The sequence below is a fragment of the Setaria viridis genome, chromosome 3 (genome assembly GCF_005286985.2).
Source record: "Setaria viridis chromosome 3, Setaria_viridis_v4.0, whole genome shotgun sequence".
Lineage (NCBI taxonomy): Eukaryota > Viridiplantae > Streptophyta > Magnoliopsida > Poales > Poaceae > Setaria > Setaria viridis.
This window is the reverse complement of record NC_048265.2, coordinates 49,946,912-49,967,836: the sequence shown is the minus strand read 5'-3', so window position 1 is coordinate 49,967,836 and position 20,925 is coordinate 49,946,912. Positions and strand designations below refer to the sequence as shown.

The 20,925-nt window shown below is 42.7% G+C and overlaps 2 protein-coding genes across 5 annotated transcripts; one reads left to right on the top strand and one right to left on the bottom strand.

Annotated features, from left to right (window-relative positions):
• The first annotated feature begins 8,708 nt into the window (after positions 1-8,708).
• On the top strand, positions 8,709-13,931 carry LOC117848946 (BEL1-like homeodomain protein 7). Of its 3 annotated transcripts, none has more exons than XM_034730539.2 (6): positions 8,709-8,966; positions 10,331-10,407; positions 10,998-11,977; positions 12,178-12,554; positions 12,647-12,707; positions 12,992-13,931. In XM_034730539.2, the coding sequence occupies exons 3-6, from the start codon at positions 11,120-11,122 to the stop codon at positions 13,637-13,639; spliced, it is 1,944 nt and encodes a 647-aa protein (XP_034586430.1). In that variant the 5' UTR covers positions 8,709-8,966; positions 10,331-10,407; positions 10,998-11,119; the 3' UTR covers positions 13,640-13,931. The 3 variants fall into 3 exon arrangements, with proteins under 3 accessions (XP_034586430.1, XP_034586428.1, XP_034586429.1); XM_034730537.2 differs by lacking the exon at positions 8,709-8,966 and adding an exon at positions 9,003-9,448; XM_034730538.2 differs by lacking the exon at positions 8,709-8,966 and adding an exon at positions 9,003-9,543.
• A 207-nt stretch (positions 13,932-14,138) lies between these two features.
• LOC117848947 (uncharacterized) lies at positions 14,139-20,922 on the bottom strand. Of its 2 annotated transcripts, XM_034730540.2 has the most exons (12): positions 20,682-20,917; positions 20,513-20,584; positions 19,804-19,977; positions 19,554-19,682; positions 18,403-18,554; positions 17,971-18,057; positions 17,738-17,860; positions 17,038-17,190; positions 15,443-15,544; positions 14,861-15,031; positions 14,695-14,774; positions 14,139-14,521 (listed from the first exon to the last, which is right to left on the bottom strand). In XM_034730540.2, the coding sequence occupies exons 1-12, from the start codon at positions 20,734-20,736 to the stop codon at positions 14,500-14,502; spliced, it is 1,320 nt and encodes a 439-aa protein (XP_034586431.1). In that variant the 5' UTR covers positions 20,737-20,917; the 3' UTR covers positions 14,139-14,499. The 2 variants fall into 2 exon arrangements, with proteins under 2 accessions (XP_034586431.1, XP_034586433.1); XM_034730542.2 differs by lacking the exon at positions 17,038-17,190 and having other exon boundaries at positions 20,682-20,922.
• Positions 20,923-20,925: the final 3 nt, after the last annotated feature.

The following is a 20,925-nucleotide window of genomic DNA, read 5'->3' as shown; positions in this document are numbered from 1 at the left end:
GTCCATGGGCGACAATGCTTTGGCGGTGACTGAAGACCTCTGCTGCCCACGCAGAATTTTATCAGCTTACTTTTTTTTTTTCTGGAAAAAAAAATCAGATGAAGGTGCATGGAAGGGCCTCTTCAGTCTTTGGTCAGAATCAGCTGTCCCTGAAGATAACCCAACACTGTTCATCAATATTCTGTGGCGTAGATGGGCTACCTGAGCAAAGATTGTGACAATCTTCTGAATACGAGGTGTCTCATTGCATCACTGTGATTGGCAAATGCACTCAGCAGCGTGTCATGGCACGCAGCTATATAAATAATCCTACACGGTTTGGGGAGCACCAAGTGGATTACTGCCGACATGGATGCTACTTATTGCCACAGGAATTAAAGCAGGATGTCCTGACATGTTTTGCAATGATCCCGAATGCTTTACCTTGGCTTTTGAATCACCCCCACAAATGCTTTACGAGATAAAGTTCAGGCTTTGCTGCGAAAGCTATGTGCATTGAACAGACTAGCAGCTGCAATCCTAATCCTCCGATGATCTGCAGCCCAGAACAGAAGAAACAACCTGAACTCATGGATTCCTCTTTCCACGCTGCTGATACAACACAACGAGGTACTGCTCCCTTCCATCTTGAAATGAATCTATAATACTGCAGTAGGATAGGAATTTTTTTAGATTAAGTGCAGTAGGATAGGGATATGCTCTTGTCACTGCTAGCTTCAAACATGAATAATTAATCAGCCAATTAAACTAAAAAACAGTAAATGACAAAAAGTAAGAAAAGAGAAGGTACAAAATGTGATCATTCTAGGTTTCGTGGGCCAGATGGGCTCAACTGTAAGGTTTTTCTCATGATGATACTAGCTTGACCAATGCCTCCTCTTTCCCTTTCCCTTTCCCTTTTCTCTTGAGAAAGAAGATGAGATGAGACTTATGTTCTGGTGCAGCTAGATTCTTATCAATAATTGAGACAATCACGGACCACACAACATTTTCTACGCGCTAGCTAATGTGATCGGTTCCCTCACGCCAAGTTTAAGGGGCCGGCCGGCTATGGTCCATGGACGCTAGCTTCAATAATGTTATCATCATAAACACATTCACAATCATCTCATAGCCGGCTTAACAGGCATCTATCATAAGGCTCTTTAATTCCGTTCTCCCATAGAAGTTGACGGCTGAAATAAAGCAACCAGGATTGGCTAATCTCCATGATGTCCAGGGCGATCGGAGCTGTTTGCATGGGCTTTTCGATCCCCAACTGTATCCTGCAGTACTGGTTTTTCTAGTTGGTGTGTTAGTTGTGATTGGTCTCGTACTGATATGCTCACAATTGGTAGGCACTGTACTCTGTCCTAGGGAAAGCACAAGAGCTCATCTTTTTGCATTGTGGCCCATGCATGCATCTATTATGTATTCCTTTCCTGTACGATACATATTGAGCTCAAAAATCTGCAGTGCTTAACTTCAATCCTATAAAACTGTTTTCACGTCAGTTAGAAGCTCACAATACAAAATGAGCATATTTTTCACAAGGAAATAATCAATCCTCGGCCTCCAACCTCTAACTACTTTGCATCCGGAACTAAGATGTCATCAGTACAAGTGACAGGTCATTATCCTGCAGTCCACGGTGCTACATATGCACTTGTTAATTATTAGTCACCAAGGCTGACGAGAACACAGTACTACTATGGTACTAGCTTAATGTTTCGGGAAAAAAAAAGTACTAGCTTCTGTTTATCCTGAAATAAAATGGTGTCTGAGTTAGCTCTGCTTATCCTGAAGTCATACACGCACAGGTTACAAAAGTAGGAGCGCACACTTTTAATCCTGAAATCATACACATGTGGCGTGCAGAATCACAATGCAAACTTCCTTGAGATCATTATTCCAAATGTTTATGAAATTGATATGATCTGCTTATGTAGTCGTATATGATATCTTCAGATTGTAGGATCGAGGATTTGCCTGTCCACTTTTGATGCGTCCATGGTTAAGCATTCAAAAGCGTAGGCATGTTTTTTCAAAAGCCTGGGGAGCCATACGTGTTCATCAGACACGGTAGTCGCCTCCTTCGCAACATATGTGAATATACTATGTCTTCGATAAGTTAAAACTAAGATGACGCAGGGGCTGGCAAGTGGTGCTAATCAAATGTATTGTGCAAGCTCATTCACATACTTTTGGTCAAAACCAAACCCTGCACACTTGATTATACAAGTTCCTAGCAAAGTTGCAGAAAGAACATTACACCCATCATCGACAAATGGACAATATAAACTCTAGCTGGCTAGTATCCAAACAAATGAGAGAAGGGCAGCATGACCAGAGCCTTGCCCAATAGATGCTCCATCTGGTTGTAGCATTGGACAATTGAGTACCAGCAGTTACCTAATCATGCAAGAGATAATCACTATATCTAATTCGTGGCCGGCTTTGGTAATTCTTCTCAACTGCCTCCTCTTAATCATAATCATAATTTGAATGTGTGGCTAGAGAAAGACAACTTTTTTTTCATTGTACCTAGAGAGATTTGATGCTGCCCTGTCCATTTCTCTGCCTATGCATGCATGCAGTGAACCCTACCTATCCATCATGCTGGTGCCTGGCCTTGCTGAAGGCTGAACCTACCTACACATGGCATGCCCGGCCTCTGCCTGCCTATATATCTAGCTAGGGTTGTAGCCCGGGTACGTGTTCAGAGTAACAAGGACGGGCCCATTGATTGTGTCAATTGGGACCCGTGAACCAGTCAGCATCTCTGCATCAAGACACCTTTTTTCTCTGCATTGTCTGCCAATACCAGGTCTTGGCGGCACATGCTGCAATGCTAGCCAGATTGCAATGGATCATACTGTAGCTAGCTGCTGCAATTCCTTTCCCTACTCCTCTGCATTAACATAACGGAATGTTGCCATGAACAGAGCAAAGCTGCAAGGGTGCATTAGTGCATCTGCATCCTCTTCTTTCTCTGATCATCTGAACTGACTTCTGGCAAAAGGTCTGGGAGCACATAAATATAACACCCAAAGTTTTCTGTTATCCTGCAGTGCAGCACCCTGTTTCTGGTTTCTGGTTTATTTTTTCTAAGAAGTAAGTGAAATACACAGCATGGTCATGCACTGTTCTTATGAGAGGTAGTAAGACAACCTAATTATTAGGTTTCTAATGAAACAGACCAAACTATGGTTTCACATCAGGTGCTATAATTAATTGGACCAACTGAAACTGTGGCTTTTAAATGCCCCTTGGACCCAAGGCACCATTTTCCAAAAGGAAAAGGAAAATACTAATCCAGTGGATCAAAGCTACATATGGATGCCCTGGTAGATACTCCTCGAAGTCCTATACATGTCTTGAACAAAGAATTTGCTGGTTTTGTTCTCAGAGCTTGAAAATGTTTGGTGGCCAATTTCAAACGTAGAAACGGGAGTGAAAATGTTTGTTGTTTGGTGAGTGATTTGCTATAATTGCTGGTTTTGTTCTCAGAGCTTGAAAGTGATTTCACGCATAGAAATGGAACTTTTGGTACGTGCCAAATGTGTGCAATAACCAAGAGACCAATTGAATTGCTCCACTCCAACCAAAAGGCTACGAAGGTTATTGATGGATGATAGCACTAGTCACAGATAGATACATAGATAGGACAGACTCATAGACAGATGGCTGGCAAGCAGGCTGGTTTTTTTTTCCTGTTAGTTCCTGTCATGTTGAATGTTTAGATACTAATTAGGAGTATTAAATATAGACTAATTACAAAACTATTTGTATAGATGGAGGCATAATTAGTACATAGACTAATTAGGTTTAATAGATTCGTCTCGCGGATTAGCCTCCATCTGTGCAATTGGTTTTATAATTAGCTCATCTTTAATCCTTAATTAAATTAGTATTTAAACATTTCGATAAAATGTGATAGACTAATGGATGGGCAACTGGCAAGGCAAACTTGTTGAGCAGTAAATGCTGACAGGCCACAGCAACAGTGGCACCATATCCTCCTTGTGTATACTGTACTTGCCTAGGTTCCTGCTTTTCTTCCTGGCTCTGCACAAAGAGGGAAGCTTTGACCAATGTAAAAGTGCAAAGCGCCTAGGGTTTCTCCTTGTCCTTTGCAAGGCATGCAGGCCTAGTGTACTGCTGCTATCTATGCAGGGCAGCAGCCTTCTGACTTTGAGGGTAATGGCATGCATGTAGTATATTCTAAAGTCTCATCTTCCTGACTCACATGCTTATTAGATAATTTTTCTGTTACAAATAAGTGCAAGGAAATCGATCGATTATGTTGCTTTAGCTTACCAAAACTGGCAAACTACTCTAGTTCCATGAAATGCAATACATGTATTTATAGTTAAATAACGTGATGTGCTTGTTCCAAAAAAAAAATAGAGAGAGAGACAAGATAGAGATCGATGGAGAGGGATGTGCTGGGTCTGAAACCTTCGTCATGGGTCATGCATCGAGCTGCATTATTACTAGCTAGGCTTATGGCTGACTGGTATAGTACGTGTGGTATGAACAAGGATAGCTCTGCCTGCTGCTGTCGGCTTGATGGTTCAGTCGTTTGCATGCATTCGTTTACATGCATCATATCCATCACCGTCGGTGCAACGAAAAAGCTAGCTGTTTGTCTAATAAGCCTAGCTAAGAGTTGCCGGAACTGCTGGTCATCTTGGTCTCTATCCGGAGGCAACTTTTCCACGTATTTTTTGTGCCCAAAATGCATGCATCCGCATCCGCTGGCGACCGACAGAGACGCCGAATTGTTAGGTCCATTTCGTCCATGATTATTTGACATGTACACGCACCATGATATGTACTGCTTTCTAGCAGCTGTTCTAACACCTGAAAACTTGCCAGCTTAGGGGTATATGTAGATGGATGGAGGAATGTAGCTGGCACCAATCATGAGTCATCAAAAGGTCCTTCATGATCTGGCCGGCTTCATGCTTGCATCTCCCTTTCACAAATATTTTTAAGGTGAACAAAGTAGATGGTGACAATGTCTAAGTATAGCAATTCGCCTTTCATAAAGCTAAAAACAATTCTATCTGATTAATTATATCTTTTGTTATGTACTTTATTTGGATCATATATAGTTCATTTATGGTAGATGGTGAAAGTCGATGAAAATTATTATTAATAGATGAAGGCCCTGTCAAGGTTTTTAGGGGAATCAAACTTATTAGCTGCACTATGTATGGATCATTTAATTTGTTCACCTCTCTAGCTAGCTAGGTACACTTACATGGAACATAGGAGAATGAAGGCGCAGCAAGTTAAAATTGGTGCCATGGGGAAGGATGCAATAAAAAAAAAAGCTGTTTGAAATGAAATAGGATTAGCCTCTCGATGACGCTTCTTTAGATTTAATATACCCCATGATGTTGTTTAATTTGGACATATATTTAAGTGTTTGACACAGTCTAAGATCCCTAGCTAATTGTTCTCTGCATAATTGCATATTCAAGGATGGATATACCCTCACCTAGAGATGCCAAGCTGAATTAAACAACACAAATAATAGTTCCATGGGAAGAAATTTCCCTTGTAATTAATAGCAACCAAATAAAGAAGTGGATCTTGCTTGTGTGGCACAAACACTAAAGCATTTGTTTTATCAGCATTTGACAAGACTTGTTTGTCCAGGTGTGCCCTAGAATAAGAGCACAATCAGTGCATTCTTTAGAGCCTTCTGATCCTCCGGCCTACAAGCCACTATAGTTTAGTGACAATATATAACTGCTGGTAGTTTGGATGATGACATGGTTAAGATGGAAAAAAATATTTTATACCATCGTGATGGTGATCCAGTTGGTTAAGTCAATTTAAGTTAATCTTATGTGGACTTTGGATTTTACCGCGAGATTTTTAATGTCAATTTGTCTATACCGTGTGTTACACATCACCGGAGCCATGTACAAACTTACACACCATGAATCACTCGAGATATTTGTATGAAGCTTTAGACGGATGAATGTTTTCTGTTCACGTAATTAATTTGATTTCTGTTCACGTACAGTCCAAGCCCTTTTAGCATCACATTGAAACTTTATATACAGCAGGTAGATACAAGGTGAAAATGTAAGCTACTAACCCTGGATAAGAAAAGAAAGCATATCCACAACAATTAAATTATTCATGCGTAGGTTTTTGTGATTCTTATGCAGATCTTTCTGAGACATAGAGCAAGATTTGCTTCGCACATGGAAACCAAACAAACAAGCAGGTCCAGATCAGCTTGTAAGTTTATAGTAATTTAATCATTGGTTTCGGAGACTAACAATAGTACTAAAAGCTGACAAGGTTGATTTGTCCGGTAATCGGTGGCCACGTGGCACGCCCGGGACACCTAATTCAAAGAGAAGCTTCTGTGATTGAAAAGCAATCAAAGAGGACGACAAGTATATATAATATAATAACAAATACAAATGCGTTAGGAAAAAAGAAATGGTTGAGGGAGGAAGGCTGAGTAAGCAAGCAGGAACAGATCAAGAGCCCCCACACTAAATTCAAGGACCATGACAGCAACTCCTACTCGCCTACCATTGTCATTGTGTGGTGTGGCTAATAATAATAATTGATCACCACACGTCACCACGATATGAGCACTGCTTAGTAGCTAATCAAAGAGCTGTATAATGTGTTAAGTTCGTGCAAATTTACGGAATTGCAATTTTGGAAGTCCCTACATATATTTTCCACCTTATCAGTTGATAGATCCAGCTTGTCAGCGAAAATTAATTCGCAACAATTTCAAAAGGTAGATCATAGTAACTGCCATAGAGTATATATAACTCTTCGACAACTAGATTCTATCGCTGCACCTTATGATCTGAGGGAATTTATTTCCCTCTACTATATAATTTACCATGGTTGGAAATTCATTGGCAGTTTCATGGACGTTCTTGGCTATATACAATACACCTGGCCTGTGGGAATACCATAAGTGGCCATTAGTTACACCAAAAGGAGGAGAGCTTACCAAGGTAGCCAAAGAACAAACTATCGATCAAAATAATCATGCTGATAATTTTATCTTAAGCCCACTCATTTGAATAAGATATCAATGGTGGGATGGTTGCTGAACTTGGCTTCAACTTGTAAGATGACTGGATTTCCCTGAAAAAACAAAACAGCCAATCAATGTGTTTCTCTTGTCTAACAAGGTACCACTTAAGATTTTCCATCCAGCAGATTGCATATTATTCGGTTACTTGCTTAATTATTGTGTGTTTCCCCTCTTTTTTATGTGTTCTAGTACTACAAATAACTATATCATATCACCTTCATTCTGACAAGTAATAGGACCAAAGAAACAATTAGGATGTAAACATGAGCTCTGGTTGTTCACGTTATATTGTTTTTTCTTTCTTTCTGAAGTTCTTCATGATCTGATTGTTCTGGTGATGGTTAGGTAACTAAGAAACAGTTAGAGTAACTAAAAAATAGTAACTCCTGTAAGAAATTTTATTTGAACTGTGCTCCTCTTAACCAGATATTTTGATTGAACTGCCATGTTTAAAATATGCTACATATCCTCGTCACAATGAAGCAAGCTAAAAGGTGAAAAGGGGTTAATTAGTGGGTTGTTACAGGAAAGTAAAAAAGATAGGGAGTAGATGGTAGAAGTAGCCAGTAGGATAAAAAGGAAGGCATGCACTCACTACAGGTAGAGAGGTAGGGGGTGGATGGATGGATTTGTAATTTAAAGTCTAAGACAAGGCTGGATGGATTGTTTTTATATTAGGTCCACCCACTGGTTGTTAGGGAGATGAGATGAAGAGCATCCATCCATCCATCCATCTGACCATCCCTAACCACAGCACCCACTCCCAACCTCAATGTGTGCACAGCAAGCCCTTCCCAATGCAACCTTTGATTTGAAGAGAGGAACTTAACCACCGTTAGCAAGACTACTTAATTATTAGCGTTATCCCTGTCCTGATTCAGATGCCTCGGGATTATGTCCAAGTTACAGTTCAGGTGTACTAAGGTCATTAAATATAGGTATCATTGCTAAGATGTGTGTTCACAGGGTGAAAAAGTACTAGTATTTCGTATGTATGACCTCAACACAAGGTAAAATTGGTGAAAAAAAATATGCAATAGTTAGGGGAGGAACTAAAAGGTGCCTCTTTTGGGGTATTTGACATTGATTATCCTTCGGCTCATCAATTTTTTGTGCTTCTCTACTAATTATTTGTATATGTTATGTTAGCTTTCTTGTTCACTGCAGAATATGTTGGCTTTCTTGTTGTAGCATTATGGTAAGGTATGGTACTTCTTTTCTTGTGAACACATTTTTATTTACTCGCTTTGCGTATGCAAATTTTGCCTAAACATGTTCATGTTCACTGCAGCTGCTACTGCTACTGCTACTGCTAGGGTGTTGCTCCGATTCAACATTGCATCAATATTGCGCAACCAGGCAGCTAATAAGCCAGCTCTGCAATTTGGTGCAGAGGAAATGAGGAGGTTTGGTTTGGTTTGGTTGGTGGACCCGTGCCATCGCGTAAGCTCGTGGACCACATGAACCACCCAATGACCCAAGCAAAGGAAAGGAAGAGGAGAGGGATGGGCCCCACCACTAATTGTTTTGGGGTTCTCTCATTGGGGCGTTGATGTCACACGTGATGAATCCCCTTGCCTCCATGCCTTTGTCCTCAAATGGTCTCATGATTCTGCGTATCCTCCCCCATCAGCTAGCTGGCATCAAACCCAACCCCCAAAAGCCAGATGCACTAGCAATGCCATCAACAACAGGTTTTCATCTGAAACAAAGCCTGGATTTTTACCGCATAACACACTTCCAAATCCAGTTCTAACCTAGTTGACAGCACAAGGGAGATGCCTAGACTTTGTCGTAAAGAAACAATTCGGCAAGTAGCCGCCGAAGGCTCCTACTCCTGTGGTGGTTACACCAGCAAATAACTCCAAGCTGCAAACAGTAGGAAGGGGGAGAGGTTAGTTAAAGCCAGTATAATCCTGCTCAGCCCAACAACAACCAATTAATGAATAGGAGGAGGAAAAACAATTTCTTTTTGAGGCACCATTATTCCGTATTTGGTGCTGTTGTTAGTGGGTGGTGCGAGCTCAGCTTCTTCTCCCTTTTTTATTTGGGAAGGAGCAGAGGAGAGGAGAGGAGGGAGGGAGAGCAGCCTGCCTGCAGAGGAGCTCAGAGCTATAGCAGCAGAGGGAGAGGGAAAGAGAGAAGGGGCTCCTTTTTCTTTCTGGAATTGTTATTTTAATCCTGGGATCTGATTTTGTCCCCATATTGGGAGGATTGATTATCTTTCTCATCCCTCCCCTTCGCTTCTCTCCTCTTCTCCTCCCCTCTCCCCTCAGCCTCAAGAGGATCAGCTTTGCTGCTGTGGAGGCAATCCCTGCCTGCCTTGTTGCCTGCTCCTGCTCTGCTCCCCATGAGAGGAGCACAACCCGCCCTCAGGTCGACTTCCCTCCCATTTTCTTATTGCCTCTCGTACCATCTGCACCTCCTCCTTCCTGCTGCGGCAGCAGCAAAGAATTGCTTGGTCTCTGCATGTATGTCTAGCTCTTCTTTGCTTCGGTTGGCCGATGAAAATTTCTCTGAATTCTGGTGCTCTTGCTGTTTTCGGTTCCCGGGCTGCTCTTGCTTTCTTGGATTACTAGAGTTGGTAGGGTGTGCTGCTGTTTATTCTGTCTGAATTTGGAGAAAAAATCGAGCTCCTTTCGTTGTTTGCCGGTTTTGGTCGGATACGGATGATAAGCTGGTGTTGGGTTTTCTTGTAGAAGCGAAAGCTCCCCAAGAGAAAAGATGTTCCTTTTTGACCTTGAGGTGACATGCGCTCATCAAAGTTCTTCCCTTTCTTGCTCTACTAACTACTACTGATGCTCGTCTTTTATTCGATTCACTACTCATGGTCTCGTTCCTTCGAATTTGTGTTTGTTACCTCCTCTTTTCGAACTGACAACCGACTCATTCTTTGAGTATCTTGGCTAATAATTTGAGCTTGTTTAGCCTTTGGAATTGGATTTGCGACATAATCCTACGAAGTTTCTCTTTCTTCTTTCGATGCCAAGCTCTTAAAGCTCTGTTCCTTTTACCCCTTTTGTGCTGCGTGTTCGAGTTACTGCACCACAAGTGTTCTTTCTGCAAAGGAAATATTACGTGTTTTGATCAGAACTAACTGTTTCTTTTATTCTGTACTACAAGCTGTAACAGCAAAGTTTTTGCCTTGGAGTTTTCTCCTGGTTTCACCTCTTTTATGTCGTAAATATTAGTCTCTACAAAGATTTTTCTATCCTAACTGTGGTCTAGGATGCTAAGCAGTTTTATCTCTTCTTCCAGATTGATCAAAAAAGCTTGTTCGTATTGGTAGTCCACCGGTGAAGCGTCTTTGAGGAATCTCAGTTTGGTTGAACAAGGTATTACTGAAAATTGACTAGTGCTCTCTCAAGACTCTGACAAATTATTCGTGCAATTCTACTTTTCTTAATGGATACTGTGGTTTCCATGGAGACAGGGTTATATCCAGCCGTGTTTTAAAAATATTGTAGTCCAATCATTTGATTTTGGTTTCTTTGTGATGCGCAATTGTTCATCTCGGTATAACAAATGGAATTCACAAGCATATATTCTTGTTTATCATGATAGCGGGCAGTGCACAAAGCCGAGTACTTTCTTGATCCAATCTAAAAGTGGAAGAGGACCACCTGTGCGGCTCTTTGCATTTCAGTTCATATTATCCCACTTCTCTAGCAAAATTTGCATGGGCTTCTATTTGATATCTCACTTGTGACCGGCCTCTAAGTATGTTGTTTTGGTAAACCTTTTGCGTGCAAAGTTTCTGTTGCAGTCATTATTTCTATTTCACGGAACTGCTTTGCTAACATCTTGCTGCTCTACTTCATGAAACTTGGGTGCCTTTTGATACTGCAATAAAGAATAAACCTTTATAAATCTTGAATTATGTTTAGGCTTCTTACCTGACCCACTTCTCTTCATTCAACTGCAGGCGAGCTGTAAGTGAATGGTTTTGGTCTTCTGCTGAAACTTGATTCATCAGTCAATATCCAAGTTGGTTCTGCATACACATATCTCTTGGAGTAATCTTGATCAGTGAGTAGCCAAAACTGTATGATGGCTACTTACTACTCAAGCCCAGGTAGTGAAAGGGACTCACAGAACATGTACTCAAGAGACCCGGGCAATGCATCCTATCCTATGCCATCAGCTCTAGGGAACTTGCTTTATCTGAACAATTCTACTTCCGGACCATACACGGAATTCAGTGGCATTCTGCATCCTCAGCAGAATTGCATGGAGATGCCTGACCCTGGCCATCCTTCAGTGATGTCCCAAGACTCATCTGCAAGGGAGTCCGACATGCTTGGTTCCCACCAGGGGCAGCGCTCTTTTGGTCCAGTCAAAGATATGAAAAATGAGATGTTGATGCATATGATGGATGGATCACAAAGCAGCACAGCTGATCTCATCCATGATGATGCCCACAATGGTGCACAGCTTGATTTTGGTGTTCTGAACAACCACAGCTCATCGAACATTCCCTCAGTGCAAGGCCAAGGTTTATCTCTGAGCCTCAACACACAAATCCTGGCACCTTCCTTACCATACTGGTCTGTCAAACCAGACATGTTGTCGCCGCACTCTTACCATGACAGTCTTCGAGTTGATGACATCCGAATGAAGAGTATGCAGTCTGAGGCGTCACGTGCAATCCGGAACTCCAGGTATCTGAAAGCAGCACAAGAACTGCTTGATGAGGTTGTGAACGTTTGGAAGAATATTAAGCAGAAAGCTCAGAAAGAACAAGTCGAAGCTGGAAAAACAGATGGCAAAGAGACCGAGGGAGGGGCAAAAAGTGAGGGCTCTAATCCGCAGGAGTCTGCTGCCAATGCAGCACCTGAGCTTTCTACTGCTGAGAAGCAAGAGCTTCAGAACAAGATGGCGAAGCTGATGGCTATGTTGGATGAGGTGGGTGACACTGTCTGTCTGCTATCATGCACTTTTCTTCTGAAATAAACTCCAACAATCAGCGTCAATTCATTTTTAGTACACAAAAAGGTCTATATCTAAATGATTAGGTCGAGTTTAAAAAACGTAGCGTTTCATCCTGGTTCATCCTTTAAGATTTTGGACGTAGTGTTTATTTAATGCTGGTAAATATATTTTAGGTGGACCGGAAGTACAAGCACTACTACCACCAAATGCAAAGTGTGGTTTCATCTTTTGATGTGGTAGCTGGGCCTGGAGCTGCCAAGCCTTACACTGCAGTTGCCCTCCAGACAATCTCACGACACTTCCGGTGCCTGAAGGATGCTATCAATGATCAGATCAATGTCATCAGGAAGAAGCTTGGTGAGGAGGAAAATTCATCTGGAAAGGAGGGCAAATTAACTCGTCTACGGTACATTGATCAGCAGCTAAGGCAACAACGAGCTTTCCAACAGTATGGCATGATTCCACAAAATGCTTGGAGGCCACAGAGAGGGCTTCCTGAAAACTCTGTTACCATTCTTCGTGCTTGGCTCTTTGAGCATTTCCTTCACCCGTAAGCTGCTTCCCCTGTGGCGCTTTATCCAATATTCCTTCTGTTCTTTTTTTTCCTTGTTCCTCATCATTTGTCATGACATTGTTTTGCAGGTACCCTAAAGACTCTGAAAAAATGATGCTAGCAAGGCAAACAGGCTTGACAAGGAGTCAGGTAATGTTTCTTATTCATCGTTTCCTGACCCATCTCTTATGTTCCGATGGCAGAAATAGTTATGCTGATTGCTGCGCCTCAAACCTGTACTCAAATTCCAGAGGCTGTTCAGCATAATTGTTATTCTGGCCTCTGACGTTCCTGTCATTGAACTGTTGCTACTTCAATGATTTTACTGATGCATGTTCACCAGGAATATATCTCATATTTGTACTAGATTAAGGCCCTATATTTTCATTTATTTAAGAGTTCTATCTGTTGACTATACTTTCATGTCTCTCCAGATTTCAAATTGGTTCATCAATGCCCGTGTCCGTCTTTGGAAACCGATGATTGAGGACATGTACAAAGACGAGATTGGAGATATCGAGCAAGACTCCAACTCTTCCTCTGACAATGCGCCAAGAAGCAAGGGCAAAATGGCATCTTCTGAAGACAAGGAGGACCTGAAAAGCTCTACACCTCGAGTTTGTGAGAGCAGCCAGCTGAGCGAGTCGAGAGCCAGCATAGGGACTATGAACATTGGCGGAGCACCTGTTGGATTCCAGAACGAGCCCAACCCTGACGACAGCTTCATGAACCTGATGCTGAAAGACCAACGATCGAACGAAGCGGATGGTGGCCTCCTCCTACACAACGCCGTCGCACATCATCAAGATGAGAACGCCCGGTTCATGGCCTACCACCTGGCAGAGCTTGGGAGATATGGAAACGGCAACGTATCGCTGACACTGGGCTTGCAGCACTCCAGCAGCAGCCTCTCAGTTCCTAATGCCCAGCAGAGCTTTCCTGGTGTCGGAGACGATGACATCTACAACGCTACCGCTCCTCTCGGTGTGAGCGTCGCGTCTTCAGACTATGAATCAATGAACCAGATGGATCAACGGCAACGGTTCGAGCAATCACCTCTTCTGCATGATTTTGTGGCCTGAATGCCATACCTCTGAACATTTGTAACACCTGGCTTGGCTGGGTGAATAACATATATGCCTAAAAGGAGCATTGGGTCGTAGCCTGTAGTTTCAATTCGACACAGATTGGAGGTATAGCAGGAAATGTAATATAGTGTAGGTGGTGGGGGTGATAGGGTAAAAAAGGATCTTGTAAAGATGAAACACACTATACTATACGTGTAAAAGCTTGTGATTTAAGCAGCATATTGTAAAGTAATGGTTACTTAGGGTCCAGGAATTGGTATATGATCACCTGCTGCTGCTGCTGTTATTCTTTGTTTTACTCATTATTATCAAGCACTATATTAGAATATTTGGATGGGAGTTAGCCATGTAGACTAGTACTCAATTTGAAAACGTTTCTGTGAATTTGTCTCAGCTGAAGGAGGCACAGTGCAATGTTTGAAAATTCCCGCAAGGCTACGGTTTGTCACACTTCCTGCTGGTAGTTTGCTCCAACTAAGCAACATTACTGGGATTGAATGCTGGACATGCGTTTCAATTGTCAAAGCATTTGTGACATTGATCTTCAGTTAACGGCTTCATCAAACACTGCACTTGCAATGGCATGCTACCGTACACAAACAGGACATGAGAATGCTGTATCTGAGGCGACTCCAAGATATTAGTGACCTATGCTGGTATAAACTCTCGCTACCCTCCCTGAATTGAGCATTACAAAAAAAAAAGGGTGTCCTTGTTTCAAGTCTAGCGACCCAGCTAGACGTAAACAAGAGAGGGAACCATCCAAAAGAGCATTTGTGTCCATATCCATGATCCATCTACGAGAACAAAATTGAAGAGCTTCCAGTTTTGCATCAGCTTCTTGCAAGCAGTAACTACTTCAGCTCCATCGCCTCCCTGCAACAACCACCAGTTGATCAGAACATGAAGCAAAGGGAATGATGGCTAAACTCAGCTGAGGTGTTTTTGATTTAAAACATAGTAGAGCATCAGCTGCTAGTTACATACTATCCGACACATTCGTATCATTGAATGAAAGTAAAGAGGAAAACATGGATCAGATCTCCTACCAAAGCAATGTCTCCATCTCTTCACTTTCAGGGTCCAATTCCAAGCCACGGGACAGCGCATCGTAAGCACTGTCATAATCCTGAGGAAGGCGAGTGCATAGTCAACTCAAACAGCAGACATAAAGAACAATGAGATTTGTCAGACTCTACTATTTTGTTGTTGCACCTTCATAAACATCAGAGCAGCTCCTTTGCGATAGTAGGCCTTTGCCCACTTCGGGCGCAGGTTTTTGCATTCAATCGCATCATACAAAGCCTTCATTCCATCACCCAGGCGAAGCCAGCAAATGCTCCTGTTTGAGAACAATGTAGCGTCGAACTGATCAACCTTCAATGCCTGCAGTGAATCAAACAGTTTCAAATTTTCCTTAGTTGCCACATACCAGAAATACCAGTTAATTTAGACCAACAAATTGCCATTTGCTCCTTGGGTAAGATGGCCAAAATTGCAATGCTGGGTAAAAGAGCAACTCAATAGAATTCCTCCCAATGAAATGGGAGCAGGTTTCTTGTATTGCAACAATGATTTTAAACTTTGTAAAGAGTAACATGGGTAGTATAAAGAGGTAACTGGGGAAATTGTAAAATGATAGAACGTTCATGCATCACTGAAGTCAACTAATAGTAAGATCACATAAATGAAGGGAAAGGGAATCAAGATGAACAGAGACCATACATGGAGTCTATGAGACAAAGACAGACCTGCAATCAATGGACCTCCAAATGAAAATGATGTCTAAGAATATACCTGTGTGTAGAACTCTAATGCCTTTAAATAATCCTCATTCCTAAAAGCATCAGTTCCTTGTCTTTTCAGCTCAGACTTTTTCTTTTTGACAAACTCATCATCCTAATCAACCCACAATAAATTGAGTCAGAAATAGGTCCAAGCATCCAATGCATGTAGAAAACTAGTGGTGTAACAAGTCATTAAGACCTCCTCCAACAATGCCACCACAGCTACCTCATAGGAGTTCAACTTATCATGTTGCATACATGGAAGAGATAGAAGGCAAGGAGAGAGAGAGTGTACTATCTCTTCTTCAAGAGATAGCTCATAGAAAGAAAGTGGACCCCAAACTTTATGGATGTGAGAGAGGATGTATGACCCAAGATGCTTTGAGCAATGTGCTATGAGACAAACCACTGGAGAAGTTATCTCCTAGCTATCATTTTTATGAGATGGACAAGCTTAGAGCTAGTGTGCTAGCTCAATTGTTGGAGGTGGCCTAAGGTGAAGTTAGGGTATGTTTGGTTTTGGGACCATGTGGGTTGGGTTGGAGCTAACCCACTTTTTTAGGTTGGAGCCGACCCATCTCTTGTTTGGATGAGAGGGGTGAAGAGGGATGGGTTGGACCCAGTCCCGTGTTTGGTTGAGAAGGTTGAGAGGGTTAGGATGGATGTCCTTCTAACACCGTTAGTTGTGGGCCCCACCTGTCAGCTGCGGGGCCCACCTGTCATCCCCTCTCTCTCTCTTTCCTCCTTCCCCTCTTCTACCTCGCACCCCCTCTCTCCTAGCTCCTCCCGCTCGCCGGCTTCTCCCCGCCTCGTCTCCTCCCGGCCCAACTCCTCCCGGCCCGACGGTGCTCCTCCCTGGCCGGCGGCGCACCTCCACGGCCCGGTCCTCCCCGGCCCGGCGCCGCTCCTCCCCGCCCGCCTGATGACCCCGCCTCGCCCAGCCCCTCTCCACCCCAGCCACCACCTCCTGCCGCGCTAGCTGCCACCGTGCTAGCCGCCACCGCCGCCGCACCATCTTCCGTTGCGCCCGTGTCCGCTACGCCCGCACCCACACGGCTCCGCCGTCCTCGCGCGCACGAACAAGAAGACGGAGCTGACGCCGTTCAAGTGGGTCGGAGGGATCCCACCAATTTAGAGGGATGAGTTGAACCCGGATATTGGGGGAATATTCCCTATCTGGGACGAACCCAACCCACCTCTACTCCAACCAAACATGGGTCGAAGTGGGTTAGCCGACCCACTTCGACCCCAGAACCAAACACTACCTTACGGAATATGAGAAACATGTTTTATGAATGCATTGCCTTAAGTCCTTAACAATAAGGAATCACCATTTGAACTAAATGATCTATACAAGAAAGCATCATTCAATCAAATAGCCATCCAGGAAAGGAGTTTAAGGAGCAATGCAGATGCATCACGCAGCAAACAAACATGCATAACGCAATCGATGTTCAATGGAAAAAAACACTAATTTCTCGAGTTCTTGCACTATATGTTATCACCAACATTGAACAGGGAGTGATTTTGGACAAGAAGTGCTGAAGATGCATGATATCTATTATTTTTACTGAAAAGGTGCATGATATTGTTAAAAAGGCATACCTGGAGTTGCATGACTTCCAGGTACACATGACTAATTATTCCATTAACACTCCAATCTGCCACTGTTGGAATTTTGGAAGTGACAGGAAATAGAAGCTCAACGTCTTCCCATGTACCATATTCAGCGGCCAACTCTATTGGCAGTCTGCCAAACTGTTGAGCAAACAAACAAATTGAGGGAAGCAAAAATTAAAAGAGAAAAAAAACAAAGCGGCCCTTCCCAATTAAATGCTACCATGTTTAGAAGAATTATGCTCCCTGTACAACCAATACCAAACCATGAACAGCATCAAATTAATTGCCTGACCAAGTACCTACTACTGCTAGTCCAGAACACAAGCACTTCTAAATTCATCCCATACACCAATGCACAAATTTGTTAATTCACTACAATCAGAACAGAATAAGTAAGCCTACTGTGTCACAACTATCTATATATACTTCACATATCATAACAGAAGACATGCCAAAATAATTATGCAGAAAAAAGGTAAGTGAGCAGTCAAGCCACAGCCTATTATTTACTTTTAACATATAGACTTTTACCACAATAAGAGAAATTTCCAGACACTGCATGGCATCATAGTTGTGTATTACATCATCCAAGTGTTGTGTATGTGTATCAGACAGTGCTATTGGAGATATAAAGCCAAGCATATCGCTAGAGTGATGCACTGATGCGACAAAATCGAGTTCTTACTGAGTCAGGAACATTTGGATCTGCACCAGCTTCCAACAAGCACTTGATAGCTTCAGTTAAACCTTTCTTTGCAGCTTTTGCCAAAGGATTATAAGATCCAAAACCATTCACATCAGCTCCAGCCTGCCAAATGTAATTAAAGAAGACAAACCAATCATACGCTTTCCTCACAATATGATGACTACCACAGACAGAATAATCCTGTTGCAGTCGATATACAGATAGCAACTTACCTGAACCAATAGCTTCAAACAAGGCACAGAAGAGTGTCTTAATGCGAAGCTTATAGGTGTAACTTGATCACCCATATGCACGTTCGGCTGAAAGAACCAAAAGAAAATTGAATTAATGCCAAAATAATGACAGACGCTAGAGAATGAGAGAGGAGGGGGGGGGGGGGGGGGGGGAGGGGGGGTTAAGGGCAAAAGGGAAGGATGTAGGTTATATGTTCCTCATGTGCTCTCATTTGTTTATTCTACCTCAGAACTGCTTATGCCTTGGTGTCCAGTTACCCATATCTGGGATGGCTCACACATCAAAAGCTCTGAGAAAATGAGAATACAGAAAATGGAAGAGAGTAGCGAACCATGCAGCTTTCAGGACAAAATAGAACAGAACTGAATTTGAGAGCTGTCAGAATAAAAGTAGTGTAGTTAGCATATTACATCTGCATTTTGCTCCAATAAAATCTCCAGAATACTAGCATATCCTCCACAAGTAGCAAGGAACAGTGGCGTGAAGGAAGTTAACGGGGAAGTTGATTCCACATCAGCACGAGCTCCTCTAGAAAGCAGAAATTTGAATATTTCAGGCCGCCCTGGCAAAACGTATGAAAAACAGATGGTCATAGTGATGTATAATAAATAAACGGTTCCTAGGCAACAGAGTTTTAATAGTTAGAGCAAAGATTTTTTAGTTCACAGTTCCTGAAGGAAATACATGGGAATTTATGGTTATCCTAGTAGCTTAACAAATCATCCACAGAAAGGGAACTTTTTTCGAAGCAAAGATAAAGCTAGCTTCAGTGGCTAGAACAAAACACATGAAAAAAAAATTATCTTGATGGAAGATACATAAATTAATTGAATAAATACAATGCTACGATCGAAGATACCTAGATGATGAACAGGGAATTTTACATAATTGAGGGCACAAAATGTGAACTGCTATGACAAACATGAAGAGCAGTTCCTGAAGACAAATTAACATGCACATGTTGATTGATATCAACAGCTCATAAAGTGGGGCTTGTTTTTTTTTTTCGTGAATAAGTGGGGCTTGTTTTAACTTATAGCAGGAAAAGTACAGGACTAAGACAAGTTGTGGAGCCAGGAATAGGCTAGGCCCCGGGCTGATCCAATATTAATACGAGATCAAGTCTTTTACACCTTTCATATCTGTATAATTTGTCATGGATCTCCATTGTTTCTCTTGCCTTGGACCAGGGCTGCAGCCATGGCCCTGGATCCTCCACTGATCGACTAGAACCATAAGGTAGAAGCATTTTTCTCATATAGGCAAGCATAGTCCTTGGACAAATAATCGTACAATAACAGCACCATTTACATCTAAGGTAAAGTCGCTCTATCATATACAAATTATGATGCTGGAAGGTATTTACAACATAAAAAAAAAAGGAAACAAGACGATGGTAACAACTACAGAATTTCCATCAAAAGCAAATTGCAGCACTTAGGAAAGGACAAACGTTTCCCACAGTTAAGGACTGAGCAGGAAGAAACAGGTGGCAAATGAACAATAATCATGTCCAAATCCTACGAACACATCAGCGGTCAAGCATTGTTTATTTTCATACCTCCCTCTGCAGCTGCATGGAGAAGAGTAATTCCCTTAGGCTGTTGATGCAGATTAGCACCATGATCAGCAAGAAACCTCAAGGCAGGAAGTTTCCCGTATAACACGGCATGCATTGCTGGCGTCAAATCTAGGAAAAAGAGCACACATCCCATACGGTTTAAGTCAAACGAAATCAGAGAATGTGGTCACCTCAAAGAGTAAAATTTGCAGGAAGTGAATAGAAACATGTGCATTATATGGCAGCTCACCTCCCATAGTGTCAGGCTTGTTGACGTCCATGTTGAGGTCCTCGACCAGATACTGAAGGGTAGGCATGTTGCCGCTGTCACAGACGGCGTGGAGGGCGTACGTGCCGAGGAAGTTGGCATGGGCCAGGGTCTCCTGAAGCCCTTTCCCCTCGACGTCCATGCTCTTTGCAATCTCTTCAGTTATCAAAAGAATGAAGAAAACAGACAGAAAAGGAGGGATATTTTAGGAATGGGTCATGGTAGGAGCATATAAAGCAGGAAACACTAGCATTTTGTTTACAAAATCCCGTTTTTATTCAAATGATGAGATGAACGAGACCGAGTTGAGCATCCACAGCTTTAGGTAGCAAAATCAAGCAGCTTTTGTAGCAGGACAAGTCGATTTGCAAGCATATATGAGCAAAAGAAAGACATCTGTACACAGTTAACAATTTTTTCATTTCATTCGGTAGAGATCTACTGAGCTAGGTGCTTCAAATTAAGTCCCAGTACATGCATCGATCAGTGTAATGATTAAATAAACCCTATAATGCAGTAACACAGAGATGGAATCCAAACATATTTCCCTACTACTGTAGATACCGAGAGAGAGAGAGAGAGAGAGAGAGATCCAGAGCACGCAAAAGGCAAAATCCTTTTTTTGGGGAATAAAAAAGGCAAAAATCTTGAGCCGTGGTGGAGGGAGGAATTAAGGGGTTTACGCACGTACCCTTGAGGCGGCGGATGTCGCCGTAGTAGGCGGCGACGATGAGGGTAGCCGCCGGAGGCCACTGGTCCTGGTCTGCTCACAAACAGAATCGCACATGCAGCAGCAGTGACATGGAGGGTTAGCGGGGGGATTATTTGGAAGCAAAATCGGAGGACCCAACCAAATCAACCTTTGCCGAGGACGAGCTTGAAGGCGTCGGGCAGCGACACATGCCGGCGCGGCATGCTTGATGCTCCGCCTCTCCTCCCCTCTCCTCTCCGGTGGGTTCGGCTAGGGTTTCTTCCGCTTCGCGGAGCCGCGGCGGCCTCGAATCGATCGGAGAAGTGGGAGGAGTAGAGTGGGTGGGATCGGGGGAGTGGGGATGGTAAAGAAGCGGGAGGGGAGAGCAGGAACGCAATGGGAGGTCGACACGT

Excerpts from the sequence above, each read along its gene's own strand:
- LOC117848947 (XM_034730540.2), bottom strand. The coding sequence starts at position 20,736 with ATGCCGCGCCGGCATGTGTCGCTGCCCGACGCCTTCAAGCTCGTCCTC. Across the intron at positions 19,683-19,803 it reads CAAGCCTGACACTATGGGAG|ATTTGACGCCAGCAATGCAT; the intron begins GTGAGCTGCCAT and ends TCTTTTTCCTAG. Across the intron at positions 14,775-14,860 it reads CTGCTCTGATGTTTATGAAG|GATTATGACAGTGCTTACGA; the intron begins GTGCAACAACAA and ends CGCCTTCCTCAG.
- LOC117848946 (XM_034730539.2), top strand. The coding sequence starts at position 11,120 with ATGATGGCTACTTACTACTCAAGCCCAGGTAGTGAAAGGGACTCACAG. Across the intron at positions 12,555-12,646 it reads TTTGAGCATTTCCTTCACCC|GTACCCTAAAGACTCTGAAA; the intron begins GTAAGCTGCTTC and ends ATTGTTTTGCAG. Across the intron at positions 12,708-12,991 it reads CAGGCTTGACAAGGAGTCAG|ATTTCAAATTGGTTCATCAA; the intron begins GTAATGTTTCTT and ends ATGTCTCTCCAG.